Genomic DNA, 18,737 nt, shown 5'->3' with positions numbered 1-18,737 from the left:
ATTTATCAGTGTGGGACGGGAGGTTGTTCAATGGGAGAAGAGGTGTACAACTTTGGAGAAGACAGTGGAAGGCAGACTCCCTGTCAGTTTTCTGTCTTCCACTCCTTTGCCTGCATAAATGCCATATGCAGACTTGGAAGTGGGAAACTTTTTAGTTTCCCAATTCTGGCTTGAGAAAATTTTGTAGGGATGGTAGTAACATTTAAGGCAGTGGTTCTCAAAATGTGGTTCAGTGACCCCTGGAGATCCATGAGATCTTTTCAAAGTCCAAAAGGTTAAAATTTTTTTCATAATAATGCTAAAATAGTGCTTGCTTGTTTTCACTCTCATTCTCTCATGAGTGAATGGTGGAGTTTTCCAGAGACTGCATAGCATGTAGTGGTATTGCCCTGGTCGCTGGTGGAATGTGTGTCGGTTTGAATTCCTCACTTTGGTAGGTAAAGCCCACATAAACAACAGCTCTTAGGGTCTGTGATTCTTTTTAAGTGTGTAAGAGTGTGTGGAGTAGTCTGAAAAATTGAAGACTTACTGACAAAGAATATTGGGGGGACTTCCAGCCAAGTTGAAGTTGTAGGTGGTACATTGTGCCTCCTCACACAACCAAATTTAAGGACAACAAAGATTTAGAAACAAAAACACAACTAGAACTGACAGAAAATTGAACTGTACCAAAGTCCAACAATGAGCCATTCTTCCAGACTGGTAAGAGGGGCGGAGTCGGCGACCTGTGGAGAGGGGTTGCAGAGGGAAAAAGTGGTAGTTGGCAGACCCCAGGCACAGGGAGGAACTGCACAGACCTGGTGAGGCATGCAGGGAGGCTGGCTGACCACGGTCACACATTTGCAGATAAACCAGACAAAACTGGGCAGTGAGACAGACCACCCAACTCAGGGCCCCTGCAATGGGAAATAAAGCCTAAAAGCATCGATTGAAAAAACTTGTGGGGGTTGAGGTGCCGGGAGAAACTCCCAGCCTCAGAAGAGATTTCACTGGAGAGACCCACAGGGTCCTAGAACATATACAAGCCCTTCCACACGGGTACCAGCACCAGAAGGGCGCAGTTTGCTTGTGGAAAGTGGGGGAAGTGACTGAAATCCAGCAGAGAGTGGAACAAGCACCACTGTTCCCTCTCTGACCCCACTCCCACACATAACCTCACAACCCAGCAACTGGGTTGCCCCACCCTGGTGAACACCTAAGGCTCCACCCCTCATGTGTAACAGGTGTGACCTGACCAAAAAATTATGGCTCAAACGGAAGAAAAAGTCAAAGCCCCAGAGCCAATACTTTTAAGCTACCAAGAGATAGCCAACCTATCAGGTGCACAGTTCAAAACACTGGTGATCAGGATGCTCACAGAACTGGTTGATTTTGGTCGCAAATTAGATGAAAAAATGAAGGCTACACTAAGTAAAATAAAGCAAAATGCACAGGGAACCAATAGTAATGGAAAGAAAACTGGGACTCAAATCAATGGAGTGGACCAGAAGGAAGAAAAGAATGACCAAAGAGAAAAGAATGAAGAAACAAGAATTCAAAAAAGTGAGGACAGGCTTAGGAACCTCCAGGACATCTTTAAACGCTCCAATATCTGAATTATAAGAGTACCAGAAGGGGAAGAGGAAGAGAAACAAGTGGAAAACTTATTTGAACAAATAGTAAAGAAGAACTTCCCCTAGCTGGCAAAGGAAATAGACTTCCAGGAAATCCAGGAAGCTCAGAGAGTCCCAAAGAAGTTGAACCCAAGAAGGAACACACCAAGGCACATCATAATTACATTACCCAAGATTAAAATGAAGGAGAGAATTCTAGACATAAGGGGACAGTCACCTACAAAGGAGTTCCCATCAGACTGTCAGCTGATTTCTCAAAAGAGACCTTACAGGCAAGAAGGGACTGGAAGGAAATATTCCAAGTGATGAAAGGCAAGGACCTACATCCAAGATTTCTCTATCCAGCAAAGCTTTCATTTAGAATGGAAGGGCAGATAAAGTGCTGTGGGAGAGACTTCTTTCGAGAGGGTCCCCCCTGGTGCCATGGACACGCATGAATGAGTAAATATAGCTGAGACAAGATGAGATCTGTTTGGGAATGGAGGAGTGGGCCGTGGCCAGTTTCTCCGAGGAGAAAAAGGCCCCGAGCACCCTCTTTCATAAGCCCTTTATTGGGTTGTAATACACAGGAATACAAGGCAGCAAGGATCAAACAGTAGATAACATTACAAAGAGATCTGAGGGCTTCAGAGTCAGTGTCTGTCAGGAATAGAGTTACAGAAACTTTGGGAGACATACTCATTTCCTCTTGGACCCTTATCATATGAATGAAAGCACTCTTAGCAGAGCAGATTTCACAGGTTTATCAGCAAGTCTTTGTGGTGCCAGATTTTTCCCCAGGACATGCTCTGGCCAGGCAAGGAGCTGCACCTCTCCCCATCAGGTATTCAGGCTTAAGGGGATTAGAGCCAGGAAGCAATTCTCCCAGAGAACATGGGGACTCGGGCTTTGACAAAGCTGGGGGGCGAGAGTCCATTGCTCTTTGTTGCAGCTCCCCCAGGTCCTTCCATGAAGGCCTCCCAGGTGATCAGGTCTGGCTTAGGTTGGCCCCCCCGCTGTGAGCAGTCTTACCCGGCACTGACTTCCGACCAAACTCTGAGGGCAGGGAGAGGAAACTGAGGCAGCGTTTGCTACCAGAGACAGGCTTTGTCTCCTGTGGCTGGCATTCCAGAGGTCGTCTCTTACCCTTAGCTACAAGGGGTAGAGATGCAAATCCTAAAACTAGGCAGAGCGGTCTACAACAAAGTGCTTCTCCGATAAGGTCGAGTTAAAGGAGTTCATTATCACCAAGTCCTTATTATATGAAATGTTAAAGGGACTTATCTAAGAAAAAGAAGATAAAAATATGAACAGTGGAAGGACAGCAAACTCACAGTTATTAACAACCACACCTAAAACAAAAGCAAACTAAGCAGACAGCTAGATGAGGAGCAGAGCCATAGAAATGAAGATCACATGGAGGGTTAGCAACAGGGGAGTGGGAGGAAGATAGCAGGGGAGAAGTTACAGAGAATAAGTAGCATAGACTGTGGAGAGAAAATAGGGGGAGGACAAGAGTAGTGTGGGAAATGTAGAAGCTAAAGAACTTATGAACTAAAGGGGGGGAATGTGGGTGGGAGGGGGTGTGCGTGGTGGAGGGGAATGAAGGGGGGAAATGGGACAACTGTAATGGCATAATCAATAACATATATTTAAAAAAGAATATTGGAAATGTCAATTACATTTTCTTTCTGTATTGTAGTACCAATACACAGCAGAAGAGTATCAGTCCATCCAGAATGCTCTGAGGCAGAGGCTCGGCCCAGAATACATAAGTACCCGTATGGCTGGAGGAGGCCAGAAGGTAGGAGTGTTTATGCACCTAAACAGTGGGCACCCATGTGGCTGACTTTTCAGATGATCTTGCCGACTCCCTTTCTGGGTCCTCATGGATTCAGAAAGTCTCTTGTTCATTGTTACCCAGTGTTTCCTAGTGTCTTTGGGAGGGTATGGCTTCTGGCCTTTATTGTCATCTCAAGTGACCCAAGGATTATCTTGAGACTTACATACCTGCCATCATAGGATTTTTATGAAATCCTTTAAAAATATGTCTCTTGCCATTTGTTTCTAATTTTAACTGTTGTGTATGTTTTTAGCCCTCTGTAATACACATTAACCTGAGATGTGTACCTTTTTGGAAATTGAGCTTTGGAAACTGTTAGGCAAGTAGGTGTCTTTACTCTTGATTTTAACCCCTCCTGGCAGAACATTCATTCTAACTGGCTCCTTCAGGAAGGGTCTTTGAAATAAGTTCACTGAGAATCTTTACTGGAATACGTAAAGGCAATTTTGCCAAAAAAGCTGGTAAGGAGTAAATTAAGTAAATTTTGATATACATGTCAGTATGGCAAGAAATTTTAACAAGCTTTTCTTTAAAAAAATTTTTTTCAGGTGTGTTACATTGAGGGTCACCGGGTAATTAATCTGGCCAATGAGATGTTTGGGTACAATGGCTGGGCCCATTCCATCACACAGCAGAATGTTGGTGAGTATGCTTCCTGGCAGTGGTGACTTCTTCATCTCCCTTACTTGGCATTGTCTAATTTCTGATAAGAGTACTTTGTGGGTGAGGATGTCGAGTAGGTGTATTTGACTTCCAGCAGGAAGAATATGGGTGAAGCACAGGGATCAGTATCTTCTCCTACTGGTTTTCTTTCTCACTCCTAGATTTTGTTGATTCAAACAACGGCAAGTTCTACGTGGGAGTCTGTGCATTTGTGAGAGTCCAGTTGAAGGTGAGGGTGAATAAACGTGCTGCCTCCAAGAATCAGGAGGGTGGTGAGAATGAGTGAGCAGGTAGGGGAGTCTCTGGGCTGTGGCACACCCAGCCAGAGAATGGGCCCCAGAGCTGGGTCCCAGCCAGTCTTCTCAGGATGCTGGGAGTCAAACATTCTTTCCCATGTGGCCCCTAAAAGGATTTTGGAAAACTGTTCTCTGTACATTTTTAAGTTGACACTTAAAAGTTTTCACCATAAATATAAATAGTTGCAAGAGTATAATTTTAGGCACATTGTGAAATTTGACATTTTGAAATAAATCTGTTAAATCTTTTTATAATGTACCAAATGATTCTAAATATCATAGAGGATTAAATACTGTCATCCATTTAAAAAATATATAAGCAAGCTGTTCTTTCATCATAAGAAATTTGACATTGTTTCTTCTTGAACTCATAGTTTCGTTCTGTTTCTCCACTAGCTTTTATCCTAATGTCATATATATTTATAATTGAAGTTTTTTTTATTAATAACTTGATCATACTTCTCTGCCTTTGTGTGTGTGTGTGTGTGTAAAAATTATTTTTTTTGGTAAATTTCCAGGAACCTGAGGCTCTAAATAATAAAAAATTTCTTCTGGATTGACTTAATGTTACAAGTATTATTAACACACAATTGACCACTCAATTGAGTTAATGTGGAAGAGAAACAGAACTTCATCAAAATTTTTATACTTAATAAAATTAAATTTTATGGGAAATGCATTTCTTAATGAGATGAATGATGCTGTTTTTTTCTTTTTGTTTAGTTTATATATCCATAGTTTAATATTATTCCTAGACAGAACATTCAGCATTAATTCTATTCTGACTTTATTTTTATGAGCAATACTGAAAAATTTTATTCACGTAAATAAACTAGGAGTAGAAAGAGTTTTTATTATAGTGTCATTCATTTCTTTGAATGTTTTCTGAGTTATATTCCAAAATTATAGTGTACAGTCACTGGGAACTACATTCAGTTCTCTAGGTGCAAACAGCTTGATCAGCTCCACCTTCATTGCTGGCAAAAGTCAAAAAGTAGGTACCACATGACTTGCGAAAGGATTTTTCTGTCCAATCATTACAGTCTGTTAAATACAGTACTTACAATTTTTCTTCAATTTGGTGTCCCAGGGTTTTTATACCTTTGGGTATAAAAGATACCTGAGTGAGATGCGGGGTAGGTTGGATATATGTGTTTTTTATGTAAAAGAGGAACTGGGAGAGGAGAATTGTCTTGACCACAGCCGCATTTCCAAGCAGATCAGGTCTGGGGAATAGTACTGGAGATTGATTCTCTGACTCTGTGCACCACCGTTAGAGGAAAAGAAGAGCTGTAGAGCCAAAGGCACAGCTGCAGCCTTTCATGTTAGACTTTGAACTCCTTTTCTACATCCAGGATGGTTCATATCATGAAGATGTGGGCTATGGTGTGAGTGAGGGCCTCAAGTCAAAAGCCTTGTCTTTGGAGAAGGCCAGGAAGGAGGCAGTCACAGATGGGCTGAAGCGAGCACTGAGGTACGCACAAGGGGTCAGAGTCGACTCTGCTGCATTTCAGTGCTGGTTTCAAAGCAGTTTTGGTTTCTTTCAAAAGGTAATGTATTCACATTGTTCAAAAATCAAAATACTTAAGCCTGCCCTGCTTTTCTACTTATTCTCTTGTATTTTCCCCATGCTACTTTGTGCTTTGGTGTCCCCTTTTGGGAATAAGTGGCAGAATACTATGTTCTCTGTTCTGTATTTGATTTTACACTTTTTTCTCTTCTACTTGGTAATGTATTTGGAGACTTTCCACACGGGTACACAGATAGCTTCTTCATTCTCTTTAACACACCTAAATACCTCTTCATTTTGCATATGTCACTTAGTTAACTTAATTACATAGAGCAGGGTTTTTAACCTCTTTGGGTCATAGATACCTTTGAGATTTGAGGTGAATTGGGTCACCAGAAAAATACATGTGTAAATGTGCACCAAAAATTTGCAGTGCTACGGTGTTAAAGGAGTATGTGTATACCAAGTAAAGAACTTCAGTCTTGGAGGACTGTGCCCCTAATTGTGTGTGGCTCACTATTATTGGGGAATTGGAGTAGTCCTCAGGGAAAAAAAATCTCTGCTCTGAAATTTGCGGTCCACATCAGGATGTAAAATGGGGTTTTGTGAATTTTTTTTAGTCTTTTCATATTCATTGCCTCTTGTTGAGGACAGTGATTTGTGACTGTTATGCCCACCCCTTATTCTGACAACCTAATCCCATGCAGGCAGTGGCAGGTGCTCAGTAAACAGTGTTGAAGGCATATGAGGGCCCATTCTGCTGCTGCCATTGGGAAGCAGCATGCACAGAGATGTAGCTCTGTTCTCTGATGCTCACATATAGCAATCCTCATTCCTGTTTTTTTTTCCTTATCCTTAGAAGCTTTGGCAATGCACTTGGAAATTGTATTCTGGACAAAGACTATCTGAGGTCACTAAATAAGCTTCCACGCCAGGTATGTTAGAAATGAATGAATGGAATGTATCGCAGTAAAGATCTAATTCCCTTGTGTCATGGGCCGAGTATTTGGGATTGAAGAGGAGTGAAGACTCAGCTGCTTAAAGGGTCTGCAGTATGTACTTCAGACTTCTTTAATTATCAGAGCTTGCAGGAACGCATCACCTTATTTCACAGCTGAAAAAAACGAGCCCGGAGAACTTGTGTCACATCCCTCTCATACAGAGAGAGCTGTGGCTGGGAATGGGCCGTGAACCCTTCATGGAGCACGTATCCCTCAGCCCTCGTCAGTGCCACTGTCATTTCTTAGAAATACTCAGAACCTGGATCCCCTGTTCATCTTTCTTGCTTTCCCTTAATTCTGGTGTCTTTCAGGTTTAGACCTCCCTGTTTCTGTCAATGCCTGTCCCATGACCAGAGCCTTTGCCTTGGAGAACGGGGTCTGGAGCATTCCTGTTGCCTGGCACAGGGCGGCTGCTGCCCCTGGTGTTCTCTGGGGTCCCTGCAGGGCTGCCACCCAAGCAGCACGCCCCCTCTTGTACTTGAGGGTTCTTCTCATGGGGCTCCTAATAGAGATGTGTCATTTGGCATCTGTCAAAACTCCATTAATTTCCTTTTAAAAATATTTTCTTTTGTTTGTTTTAAAAGATTTTATTCTTCTTCTTATTATTATTATTATTTAGGGAGGGAGAAAGACAGGGAGAAAAACATCGATGTAAGAGAGAAACATTGATTGGTTGTCTCTCATATGCATCCCAACTGGGGACCAAACCCATAACCCAGGCCTGTGTCCTGACCAGGAATCGAACCAGCAACCTTTTGTTTTGCAGGATGATGCCTGACCAACTGAGCCACACTGGTCAGGGCTTTGTAAAAGTCTTTTTTATACATTATTGTACATACCCAGTTTGCTAATACTTCATTAGGGATTTTTGCATCTATGTTTATAACAGGTGTTAGTCATAGTGTTTTCTTATTTTATTGTTGTAAGAAACATGTAACAAAATTTACTATTTTAACCATTTTTAAGTGTGCAGTTCAGTAGTGAAACAGATCTCTAGAATTCTTTTATCTTGTAATACTGATGCTCTGTACCCAGAAAACAACTCCCCCTTCTTCCATCATCAATAACCACCATTCTGCTGTCTGTTCCTAGGAATTTGACTACTTTAGATGCTCATATAAGTGGAAACACAGCTTTTGTCCTTTTGTGACTGCCTTATTTCACTTAGCATAATGACCTCAAGTTTCATCCATGTTGTAGCATGTCAGAATTTCCTTCCTTTTAAAGGCTGAATAATATTCCATTGTATGCATATAGTATCCTATTTTGGGGTTGCTTCTATCTTCACTGTTGTGAATAGTGCTGCTATGAACGTGGGTGTGCAAATACCTCTTCAAGGCCCTGCTCTCAATTCCTTTGGATATGTATCCAGAAGACGGGTTGCTCATTCATTTCATAGTTATATTTTTTGAGGAAATTCCATACTGTTTTCTATAATAGCTGTACCATTTTGCAGTTCAAGTAAGTGTGACAGGGCTTCCATTTCTTTACATCCTCACTTATTATTTTCTATTTATTTATTTATTTATTTATTTATTTATTTATTTATGTTTTGATCGAAGCCTTATTAATGGGTATGAGGTGATATCTTATGGTGGTTTTGATTTTCGTTTCTCCAATGATTAATGATATTGAACATTTTTTCAAACATTTATTGGCCATTTGTATGTCATCATTGGAGACATGTCTGTTCAAGTCCCTTGCCAATTTTTAAATGGGCTATTTGATTTTTTTGTTGTTGAGTTGTACAAGTTCTTTATTTTATAATTTGGATATTAACCCCTTATTAGAGATGTGATTGCAAATTTTTTCCCATTCCATAGGTTACCCTTGAAGTTTTCAGGTTTGATGTAGTCCCATTTGTATATTTTTTGCTTTTTGTTGCCTGTGTTTTGATGTCAAATTCAATATGAAGTTTTCCCCTGTTTTTTAAATGAGTTTTAGATTTTGGGGTCTTAAGTTTTAAGTCTTTAATCTATCTTGAATTTATTTATTTTAATCTTATTAGCATTTATTTTATGCTGAATTTACTCCAGGGCCATATGTTTTTGTCTCTTCAGTTTCTTCTGGGATATCATTTTCTTCTGAGCAACCTCCTCCTCCGGTTTAGGAACAGTCTGCTCCTTTTTCAGTAGGATCATCTCAATGTGTACACGAGCTCTGTGCCACATCTTGGCAGCTTCGTTCACCTGGATGTGCTCAATGGCCAGCATATCTACATTTAAACCTAAACTCAGCATTGCTCTCTGCATTTGTAACCATGTGCAGCAAAAATTCAGCAGTCTTTTTGGGCCACCAACTCTGCATCCAGCTCCATTGTTTGGCCTGAGTTCACCTACTGTCTTCACCAGTGTATCATGGAATGAGACACACTGCTTCTTTAAAGTGTCATCTTTCAGATACTTGGTGGTTTTTCTGATAGGCACACCCATGATGGCCTGGGCAGTTTCATGAGTCTTATTAAAGTGAACATGAAGATTTGACTATATTGATTTGCATGATTTTGAGGGGGTTTCTGGGTCAAATGAATAGCAAACCATCTTCAGAGCTCAGGTTGTTGACAGGAAGAAGTAGAAGTTTTTTTGTATGTGATGTAAGATACAGGTCATTCTTTTCCATGTGGATTTGCACTTTACCCAGCACCATTTGTTGAAGAGATTCTCCTTTCCCTATTGAGTGCTCTTGGCATGCTTATTGAAGATCATTTGATTCTATGTGCACGGGTTTACTTCTGGGTCCTATATTCTTTTCCATTGGTCTATATGTCTGTCTTTATGGCAGTATCATACCATTGCTATGGTCATTTTGTTAATGGTTTTCTGTATCTTGTTGCTTTTTTGTCCCTCCTTCTCTTACCACCTTCCTTTGTGTTTTTGTGTATTTTTTGGTAGTGACGTGATTAGATTTTCCCTCCTCATTACCTTTTGTATATAGGTGTATATTCTACAGATATTTTCTTCATGGTTACTATTGTAAAACATTTTAAAGTTATAGCATTTTATTCTAAGCCAATAACTTAAAATTGCATACAAAAACTCTAGTCCTTTACAACTTCCCCCCTCCCATCCCACTTCATGTTACTTATGTTACATATTACATTTTTATATATTGTGTGTCCACTAACATAGATTTATAATCATAAAAGTTTTCATGGTTTTGAAATTATATTCTATATTCATAATATATTTTAATCTTTTAAATTTAAATTCTATGTACCAAAATGAAAATAATATAGGTTACTATATCTGTTGATGTATTTACCTTTACTGGAGAAACTCATATTTTTATTTATTTTTAAGATTTTATTTATTTATCTTTAGAGGGGAAGGGAAGGAGAGAGGGAGAGAAACATCAGTGTATGGTTGCCTTTCATGCGTCCCTGCTGGGAACTGGCCTACAGGGAACCAGCCTGCAACCCAGGCATGTGCCCTGACTGGGAATCAACCACGATCTTGTGGTTCGCAGGCCTGTGCTCAGTCCACTGAGCTACACCAGCCAGGGTTTATATTCTTTGTTATTGTCTTTCATGGCTTCTCTTTGTTTTTTACTTAAAAAAATTAAGAAGTAATTGCCATATAACATACTAGTTTCAGGTATACAATATAGTGATTCAATATTTGCTTATATTGCAAAATGGTCACCGTAGTAAGTCTAGTTACCATCTACTATCATTAGTTACAGTTTTCTTTTTTCCAAGTTTTTTTAATTGTTTTTTTTTAAGATTTAAAAAAATTTATTTATCTTTAGAGGGGAAGGGAAGGAGAGAAGGAGAGAAATATCAGTGTATGGTTGCCTCTCTTGAGTCCCCTGCTGGGAACTGGCCTGCAACCCAGGCGTGTGCCCTGACTGGGAATCGAATTGAGATCCTGTGGTTGGCAGGCCTGTGCTCAATCCACTGAGCTACACCAGCTGGGGCTACAGTTGTGTTCTTATGATAATATTTAAGATTTAGTCTTTTAGCAAATTTCAAATATACACTACAGAATTATTAACTATGGTCACCATACTGTACTTTATTTATTTTATAACTGGAAATTTGTACCTTTTGATTCACTTCATCCATTTTTGCCTACCTTTTACCTCTGGCAACCACTGATCTGTTCTTTTTATCTATGAGCTCTGTGTTTTTTTCTCTTTTTTAAAAAATTTCATAAATAAGTGAGATTGGTATTTGTTTTTGTCTGACTTATTTAGCATAATACCCTCAAGGCCTCTTCATGTTATCACAGATGGCAAGATTTCCTTCTTAATTATGGTAAATAACATTCCATTGTAGATATATATACACCTCATTTCAGGTGAAGCCAGGCTGTGAAACTATAGGCTGGCTGCTGCAGTGTGTGGCCTGAGACTCACTGAGGCCAGCTGTTGCTTGTTTGAGATGATTTAGGAAGTTGTGAAGTAGGAACCAAGACCAGCCATTCATGTGGAAAAGCAGCTCCCTGGGGGATCTCCAGTTCAGTCAAATGTTGTTGGCCAGGTTGATGCAGTCTCCGATATGGCACCAGCTTACTAGCTCTGTGGGGTCATGGTTTAGAAAAGGGACAATGGCCTCTGCTCACCTTGAAGGCAGACACTTCAGTTCCTCCCTGCATGCCATTGGTGCCTTTCAAACTGCTACCCTGGTGCCAGAGCTCAGAGGGAGAGAGTCTGAGTAGGTGAGTCCGTGTGCAGGTTCTTTAAGAGATACTGCTTGGAGCTCCAGCAGTTTCTTCCAACAACTCACTCCCTGCCGGTTTTTGCCATTAGAAGTTGTGGGGGCTCATCTTCCTGGCACTGGAACCTTGGGCTGGGCTGACTGGTGTGGACTGGGACTCCTTGATCCCGAGATATCCCTCCCGAATTTTTATCCATCACATGTGGGTATGGGACCAGCCCATTCAACATCAGCCTTTGTTTTATAGTCTGTTTTGTTTTATATAAGTATTGCTAGTCCAGCTTTTGTTTCTATTTGGGTGGAATACCTTTTTCCATCCCTTTACTTTTAGTATGTTGTGTTTTTGGATCTGAAGTGATTCTCACGTAGGCAGCATATGTAGGGGTCTTGTTTTCTTATCCATCCAGCCAACCTATGCCTTTTGATTGGAGCATTTAATCCATTTACATTTATGTAGTTATTGCCATTTTATTACTCATATTTTTGCTATTTTATTGTCTTCTTACAGATGTCTCTTTAGCATTTCTTGTAACTCTGGTTTGGTGGTGATGAACATCTTTAGTATCTTCTTGTCTGGGAGCTCTGGAAGGTTGTCTTGGTGCTGTGGCCTCTCAGCCGGGCACTGGAGCTCTCACGGAGGCGTGCACTGTTGTTACCTACCTCAGTGTCTGTAGGGAAAGGAGGGCCTGGAGGCTTCCTTGTCTTCCATGTTGCTGACGTCACTCGCTATTTCTTTTCTACTCTTATTTTTTTTAATGAATTTCTTAAATGATGCAAAACACACACACAGAAAACTGCATAAATCATAACGGCACAGCCTAATAAATTTTTAGACGTGAACCCATTTGCGTCCCCAGTAGAGAAACAAACGTTACCAAAAGCCCAGGTCCCCTTTCCCCTCGCATTCCCTACCTTGAGTTTCTCTTTTCAAATGTGACTGCTGTCCTAACTTCTCTCTGACTTCTAGCTTCATAGATTATTTTTCCTGTTTTTGAATTTTGTGTAAATGGAATTGTACGATGTAAGCACTATAAAAATTGCAGTATTAGAAAGTACATAGATGTAGACAAGTGCACGTCATAGAAGGTTCAGCTCGACAAATTCTCAAACTGGGCACATATGTGTACTCAGCACCCAAGCTGAAAAAGCATTGCCAGAATCCCAGAAGTGTGCTGTGTCCCCTGCAGTCACTGCCAACCCTTCCTTTCATTACTACCCAGGAAAACTACTTTTAACAAAAATTAGTTTTGATTATTTTGTACTTTTTGGAATCAAACAGTTTTGTGTCTGGCTTTCATTCAACATGTTTATGAGATCCATTCATATTGCTTATAGCTTTTTCATTGCTGTGTACATTTCTATTGCATGGGTGTCCCATAATTTCTTTCCCTTTCTGATTTTAATCCACCTTTGAGATTTTGTAGCTTTTGTTTTTGAATGGAGCTGCTATTAGCATTCTTGTATGCGCCTTTTGGTGCACACACACACATATTTATCTATGGAATGATCGGGTCGGGTCTGAGGGTAGGCACACAGTTTCAGTAGAGTCTCCCAGTTAAAGTTATCCAATGCGGCATACTGAGTTGCACCGGCACATCGCAGTGTATTAGTTTCAGTGGCTCCGTATCCTCAGTGGCACTTAGCATTGTCAGTCTTTTTTTTTCAAAGCTCATTTCTTATTTTTCCAATTTTTTTATTATGGTAAAATATACATAACAGAATTTACCATCTTAACCATTTAAAGGTGTACAGTTCAGTAGTAATATAGACATTCATTACGTTGTACAAACATTACTACCATTTATCTCTATAACTCTTCTTATAAGATGGAAGACTATCGCTAAATAATAGCTGCTCACTCCACTAATCCTGCAGCCCCTGGCAACTACCAGCCCACTTTCTGTCTGATGTTGGCCACTCTGTGCACCTCATACAAATCAAACCACACGTTTTTGTCCTTCTGTGACTGGCTGTTTTCCTGAGCAAAAGGTCCTCCATCCATGCTGTAGCACAAGCCATTGATTCCTGACCTATGCATTTACTTTCTGTTGTAGATAAGGAATTTCATTTTCAAGTTATTTCTATCAAAAGGTAGTCAACTCTATCCCTCGTTTTCAGTTATTGTACCAGCATCCATATTATCAAGTAAGAGAGAAGTTCTTCCAAGTGAGAAAGCTCTCACTTTCTGTAGTGCTCATGGCTTGTTAGTAAAACAATCTGCCGTGGGCCGTGAGGCCCCCGATCTTACTTCTCCCATCCTGTGGGTGTAGGAACAGCTCTAAGAGGAAGCTTCCCTCCAGTCTTGGGTCACAGCCCATACCATTGCTTTCCAGGTTTTCTTCTTCCTGTCATTCGAAGAAAACTTAATTGTGCCACAGCACACCTGGGGTTTTTCCTGTGATGAGTTGTATCTGTAGGTGGAATTTCTGGCAGAAATGGCAGAGAAGGTAAGGTGTAGGCTGCCACAACTACTGTGTGATAATTTCCACTGAAAAGAAGAAAAAGAAAGAGGTAAAAAATAGACAGCACCAAACAGATTCAGTTGCCAAGGAAAGACTTAAATTAGATTTTACAGACCATTTACTCTAAATCAAAACTAAGAATTTTAAATCAAAATTTCATTAATGAAGTAAAATTGTTTTGCTCCTCATTTAATTAAAAGTATTACTTGAAGTGTTGGATCTTTTGTTTCAGTTTCTCAGGACCTGGAAGACATGATGGATAAAAGATTGTCCAATGCTGTTTTCCAGAACTCCAGATCTTTAAGGCAGGGGGAGGGGAGGAGCAGTTGGAAGAAGTACCCACCGCCCTCTCTTCCCTTGTTAGTTACCTCTTGAAGTGGATTTAACTAATGCAAAGAGACAAGATTTCAAACCATCTGTGGAACAAGCAAGATACATCAGCTGCCAACAGAACATGGCTGTGGGGCCCCCAAAACCACTGGAGATGACCTCCCCTTGCCGACATAGCCACTCAGATGATCCCTGCATTGTGATACAGGGAGACAGAGACAGTAGCTCCCGGTATGAGGTTAAGTTCCCCATTTTCCTCTTCTGCCTTCTCTGCCCTCAGAGCCAGCACGTTTGTTTGTGTGGTCTCTCAGGAAATGGGTGTTGTTTATCCTAACTCAGGAACTCATTCCCACCTGTCACTCTTCCGACTATGAGGAGGGATGCCACCTACCAGCGGAAGCTCCGGCAAAAGCAGTTGCAGCAGCAGTTCCGGGAACAAATGGAGAAACAGCAGCAAGTTCAACGATCTGCTCCATCCATTGAAAAGAAGAATCAGGGTGTGTGAGAAGGACGGGGGCAGAGGCTCTAGGGAGGTGTATTCCACCTGGGGACTGCTTGTCAACCGAGTCCCGATCCTCTGCCCAGTGTGGTTTGGTCCAAGTTAGAGCTCAGTAGGCCTTCCCTCAAGTTACACATGGGATAGATGAATCCAAAAAAATTAAGAGAGTAAAATCCTGCCATGTATTTCCCCATTTCTAAAAACACCAAGGAGATGGGCCTTGACAAAACCTGGAACTAGAAATTTCACGGTACAGAACTTATGCTGCATTTTCTTTGGCCGTCTCTGTCTGCATCACAGAGCCTTTCTGAGCTGTCTGACTATAAGGCAGATTTGCTTATAAGGGTAATGGAGGCCCTGGCAATTATGTATGTATGAGCTTTAGTGTATTTCAGAGTCCACATTCAGTGGGAGCTGCACATAGAAGTTATTTTTGGTCTTTCCCAGAGTAGAAACAGGAAGGGCTAATCCCAGACTAATTGGATTTTTGCCCAGCTTCTTCGTAAGAATTTTGAAAAGTTCATAGAGGACTTGATTTCATTAATAGTCCCCTCAGCACTGAGGCTGAAATTGATATGGGGGGTTCCCATGTATTGTGGTGGGGATGTTCTTCGTTTAAAAATTATTCTAGATATTTACTGTATTTTGCTGTGTATAATGTGTTCCCATATATAATGCGCACCTATGTTTTTGGCCCAAAGTTCCAGGGGAAAAAATCTTTCAATTCAAAATTTTATTCATTTATATTTAGATACTTGTTTTTTTGTATTATAAAGGAATTTTAACACTTATTTTTGAAGATACTATGGTACAAGAAATTTTATGTAATAATTACAAAACACAAGAACACATACAAGGTATTTTAAGTACTAGCCATGTGTATAATGAATGCGCATCCTTATTTTTCCCTCAAAAATTTGTGCTAGAAGTGTGCATTATACAAGGCAAAATATGGTAGCTTCCAAACCACTGCTGAAGTCTGGGGTGGTGGGAGATTGAGGGTGGAGAGTCCCCCAGGCCTCTCCCCACCCACATGACCAGTCACTGTTTCTGTTGTTTTTTTCTACATTGGATTTCTGTTAAAGATTTTATTGGAACAAGGGTTATAGCTTTAAGAAGTGTTCTAAGAACCTTCTGTTTTTGCCGCTAAAGGAGAAATAAACTGTTTCCCCCCAGTTTGGTAGGAAGGAAAAGGTTTTTTTTTTTAACAAGTAGGACTAGAATGCAGGAATCTCAAGTTCTGCTGTTGGCAGGCTGTGAACCAGTGTAACACTAGACAGCTTTGCATTTCTGAACCTGCTCCCTCTGAGTTCTATGGTCTCTCTCTGTGTGAACTGTAGCAGAGCCACCAGCGCCTCCTTTGAAGCATGCCACTTCCAAAGTGGAGGGTGCAGAATCACTCATGGAGAGCGACTTCCCTGAAGGTCAGTAGGGGCTAAAGGAATGCTAAATATTAATCAGGAAATACCTGTGAAGTGCTTGTAAGTTACTGTGCTGGATACCTCTGGTAGTTACAAATGCATTCTACAAGAAGCATAAAAATCCTGTTTTATAGTCCCATAGTTTTAGAAAAAAGAGGACCCAGAATGGACTGATAGCAGTAGCCATCATTCAGTTCCTGTTTTCCTAAGAGGAGCATCGATGTACTTTTAGGAGTTGGGGACAAAAATTCTAAAAACTATCGTAGGGCTGTCGTGGCATGGGATTTCTTATGACCTGTTCTTTGCAGTGCTTTATGTGAGAATACTTCGTTTGCTGATGCTACATTTTCCTGTGCTCTCTGTCCTTGCAGACAGTTTTGAAATATGGGCTATGGCTCCAGATGCAGGGGACAGTGTTGTCAAGCCCCTGTCTAGACCAGAACCCCACCAGACTGCTGCCATACCAGTCCTGAACAACCAGATGGTGACCCAGAACAGGACCCCACAAAGCCTTTGCCACCAGTATCCACATGCAAAATCTGAACTTTGGCACTTCCAAACTCCCAACATTAACATAACAGGTAGCAGTGTTTTAGGAACAAAAATTGAAGGGAGAACCTGGGCTTAAACCTATGAATTTTAAAGAATAACATTCTATTTAAAAAGGATAAAATCATGACAGAGTAATGGAAGTGTAACAAACTCAAAACTATCAACAACTGAACCTATAAACAAAAGATGAGCAAGCAACTAGAACAGGAACAGAATCACAGAAATGGAGATCACATGAAGGGTTATCAGTGGGGACGGGGAGGGGGCAGAATAGGGGGAAAGGTACAGGGAATAAGAAGCATAAATGGCAGGTAGAAAATAGCCAAGGGGAGGTTAAGAATAGTATAGGAAATGTAGAGGACAAAGAACTTACCTGTACAACCTATGGACATGAACTAGGTTGGGGGGATGCAAAAGGGGATAAAGTAGAGAAAAAAATGGGACAACTCTAATAGCATGATCAATAAAATATATTTAAAAAATAGAATTGGTGTGAGAGCCGGAACTTGTCCTTTGACATCCTGACTTGAGCCCTTGATGGCAGTGGGAAGCTCTAGGGCAGTGGTGTGGGGAGGCGAACGTAATTTCTCCTCCTTAACTGTTAAGGAGTAGTTACATTTATAGTCCTAAAAATTATTTTGGCCCCTTGAAGGCAACCTTGAAGCCGATGTGCCTCCCCATACCCCGTGAAAGGGTTTAACACCGCTGCTCTAGTGTGACAACATCAGAAGTTTTCCAGTGAAAAGTGGGCTATTGTGATTATTAGTGAAACTTGATCTAGACAACTTAACAGAGGGATATCTTCCTTATAAAAATTTCCAGGTTTAGGTTTTTAGTTTAAATTTGGCTTGTTATCTAATATAATTCAGAAATTACTAGCTGTGAGCTGACTTTAAAACCAAGGCAGCTGTATGTTAATAGCTTTTTCTTTCACAGGCAACTGTGATTCCTCTAGGAAGAACCAGGACACGAAAAAAAGGAAATTGGATCCATCTTAAAACTCAGGTCACATCACTGGACTGTCAGAGAAAACTGCTTTTTGGCCATGGAATTATGCATCATTCCTAGGGGATGAGCTTTTATTTCCAAAGATTCAACTATTGGAACTTACTGCAGATAAAGCTGAGCAGATGGAAAATAAGTACTTTAAAAAAGCTTGTCACACACTGCAGTAGGCTTTGGAGAGATTAAATACTCTTTCTCGGGCTTTTGAGGGTCTTTTTTATTCCTAACTATTGTTAATAAATGTGTAACTTTTAGGACTCACCAGTAATATAAACACCAACTTTTAATTTTTTGTATTTCTTACTGTATTTTTTCATTACCAATTATCCCCCATATACTCTTTTAAACAACTACATTAAACTGTTGTGAGTGATCTCTCCCTTCTTTCTGAACTTTAGGGCACCAAGTCCTAACATTTCCCACATGAGGACTGTGCATCATGCTCAGAACAAAGCCCAGCCTGTCATCCTCATCTGTGACAATTCCCTTGTTTATTAAGGAAACAATGACCTAGGCCCAAGAAAGAGATTTCAAGAGCACAAAATAAATCCATTACTTTGTAACAAAATGAAAAATATAAGTAGCTGTTTTTATTTTCCCATTTCAGATGATACAACCCACTTGAACATAAATTGTTTTTCCGTGGTGCTCAGTAGTTGTTTTACGGTTCTTTTAAATAATGAGTTTGCTAATTTACTTTTTAAAAAAAGGATTTTATTTTTAGAGAGGGGGAGAGAGAAACATCAATGTGTGGTTGCCTCTCGCATGCCCCCTACTGGGGAACTTGGTCCACAACCCAGGCATGTGCCCTGACTGGGAATCAAACCAGTGATCCTTTGGTTCACAGGCAGGTGCTCAATCTACTGAGCCACACCAACCAGGGCACAAGTTTACTTTTTAAGGTGC

At 40.6% G+C, this 18,737-nt stretch overlaps 1 protein-coding gene across 13 annotated transcripts in view; it reads left to right on the top strand.

Annotated features, from left to right (window-relative positions):
• Positions 1-18,032, top strand: part of RAD52 (RAD52 homolog, DNA repair protein) — a 31,809-nt gene extending 13,777 nt beyond the window's left edge. For 10 of the 13 annotated variants that reach the window (XM_053662577.1, XM_053662597.1, XM_053662571.1 and 7 more), the window contains 10 exons: positions 3,295-3,396; positions 3,984-4,077; positions 4,260-4,327; positions 5,750-5,868; positions 6,764-6,839; positions 14,389-14,585; positions 14,694-14,851; positions 16,194-16,277; positions 16,646-16,855; positions 17,763-18,032. In XM_053662577.1, the coding sequence (XP_053518552.1) occupies positions 3,295-3,396; positions 3,984-4,077; positions 4,260-4,327; positions 5,750-5,868; positions 6,764-6,839; positions 14,389-14,585; positions 14,694-14,851; positions 16,194-16,277; positions 16,646-16,855; positions 17,763-17,824 (1,170 nt within the window). In that variant the 3' untranslated portion in view covers positions 17,825-18,032. The remainder of the gene's footprint in view (positions 1-3,294; positions 3,397-3,983; positions 4,078-4,259; positions 4,328-5,749; positions 5,869-6,763; positions 6,840-14,388; positions 14,586-14,693; positions 14,852-16,193; positions 16,278-16,645; positions 16,856-17,762) is intronic. The other 3 variants (XM_053662548.1, XM_053662551.1, XM_053662564.1) reach the window with 3 other exon arrangements.
• Positions 18,033-18,737: the final 705 nt, after the last annotated feature.

This window comes from Artibeus jamaicensis, unplaced genomic scaffold (genome assembly GCF_021234435.1).
Source record: "Artibeus jamaicensis isolate MK-2021 breed Jamaican fruit bat unplaced genomic scaffold, CSHL_Jam_final contig_1028, whole genome shotgun sequence".
Classification (NCBI taxonomy): Eukaryota; Metazoa; Chordata; class Mammalia; order Chiroptera; family Phyllostomidae; genus Artibeus; species Artibeus jamaicensis.
The sequence above is the reverse complement of the archived record's forward strand: the minus strand, read 5'-3'. Positions and strand labels throughout refer to the sequence as shown.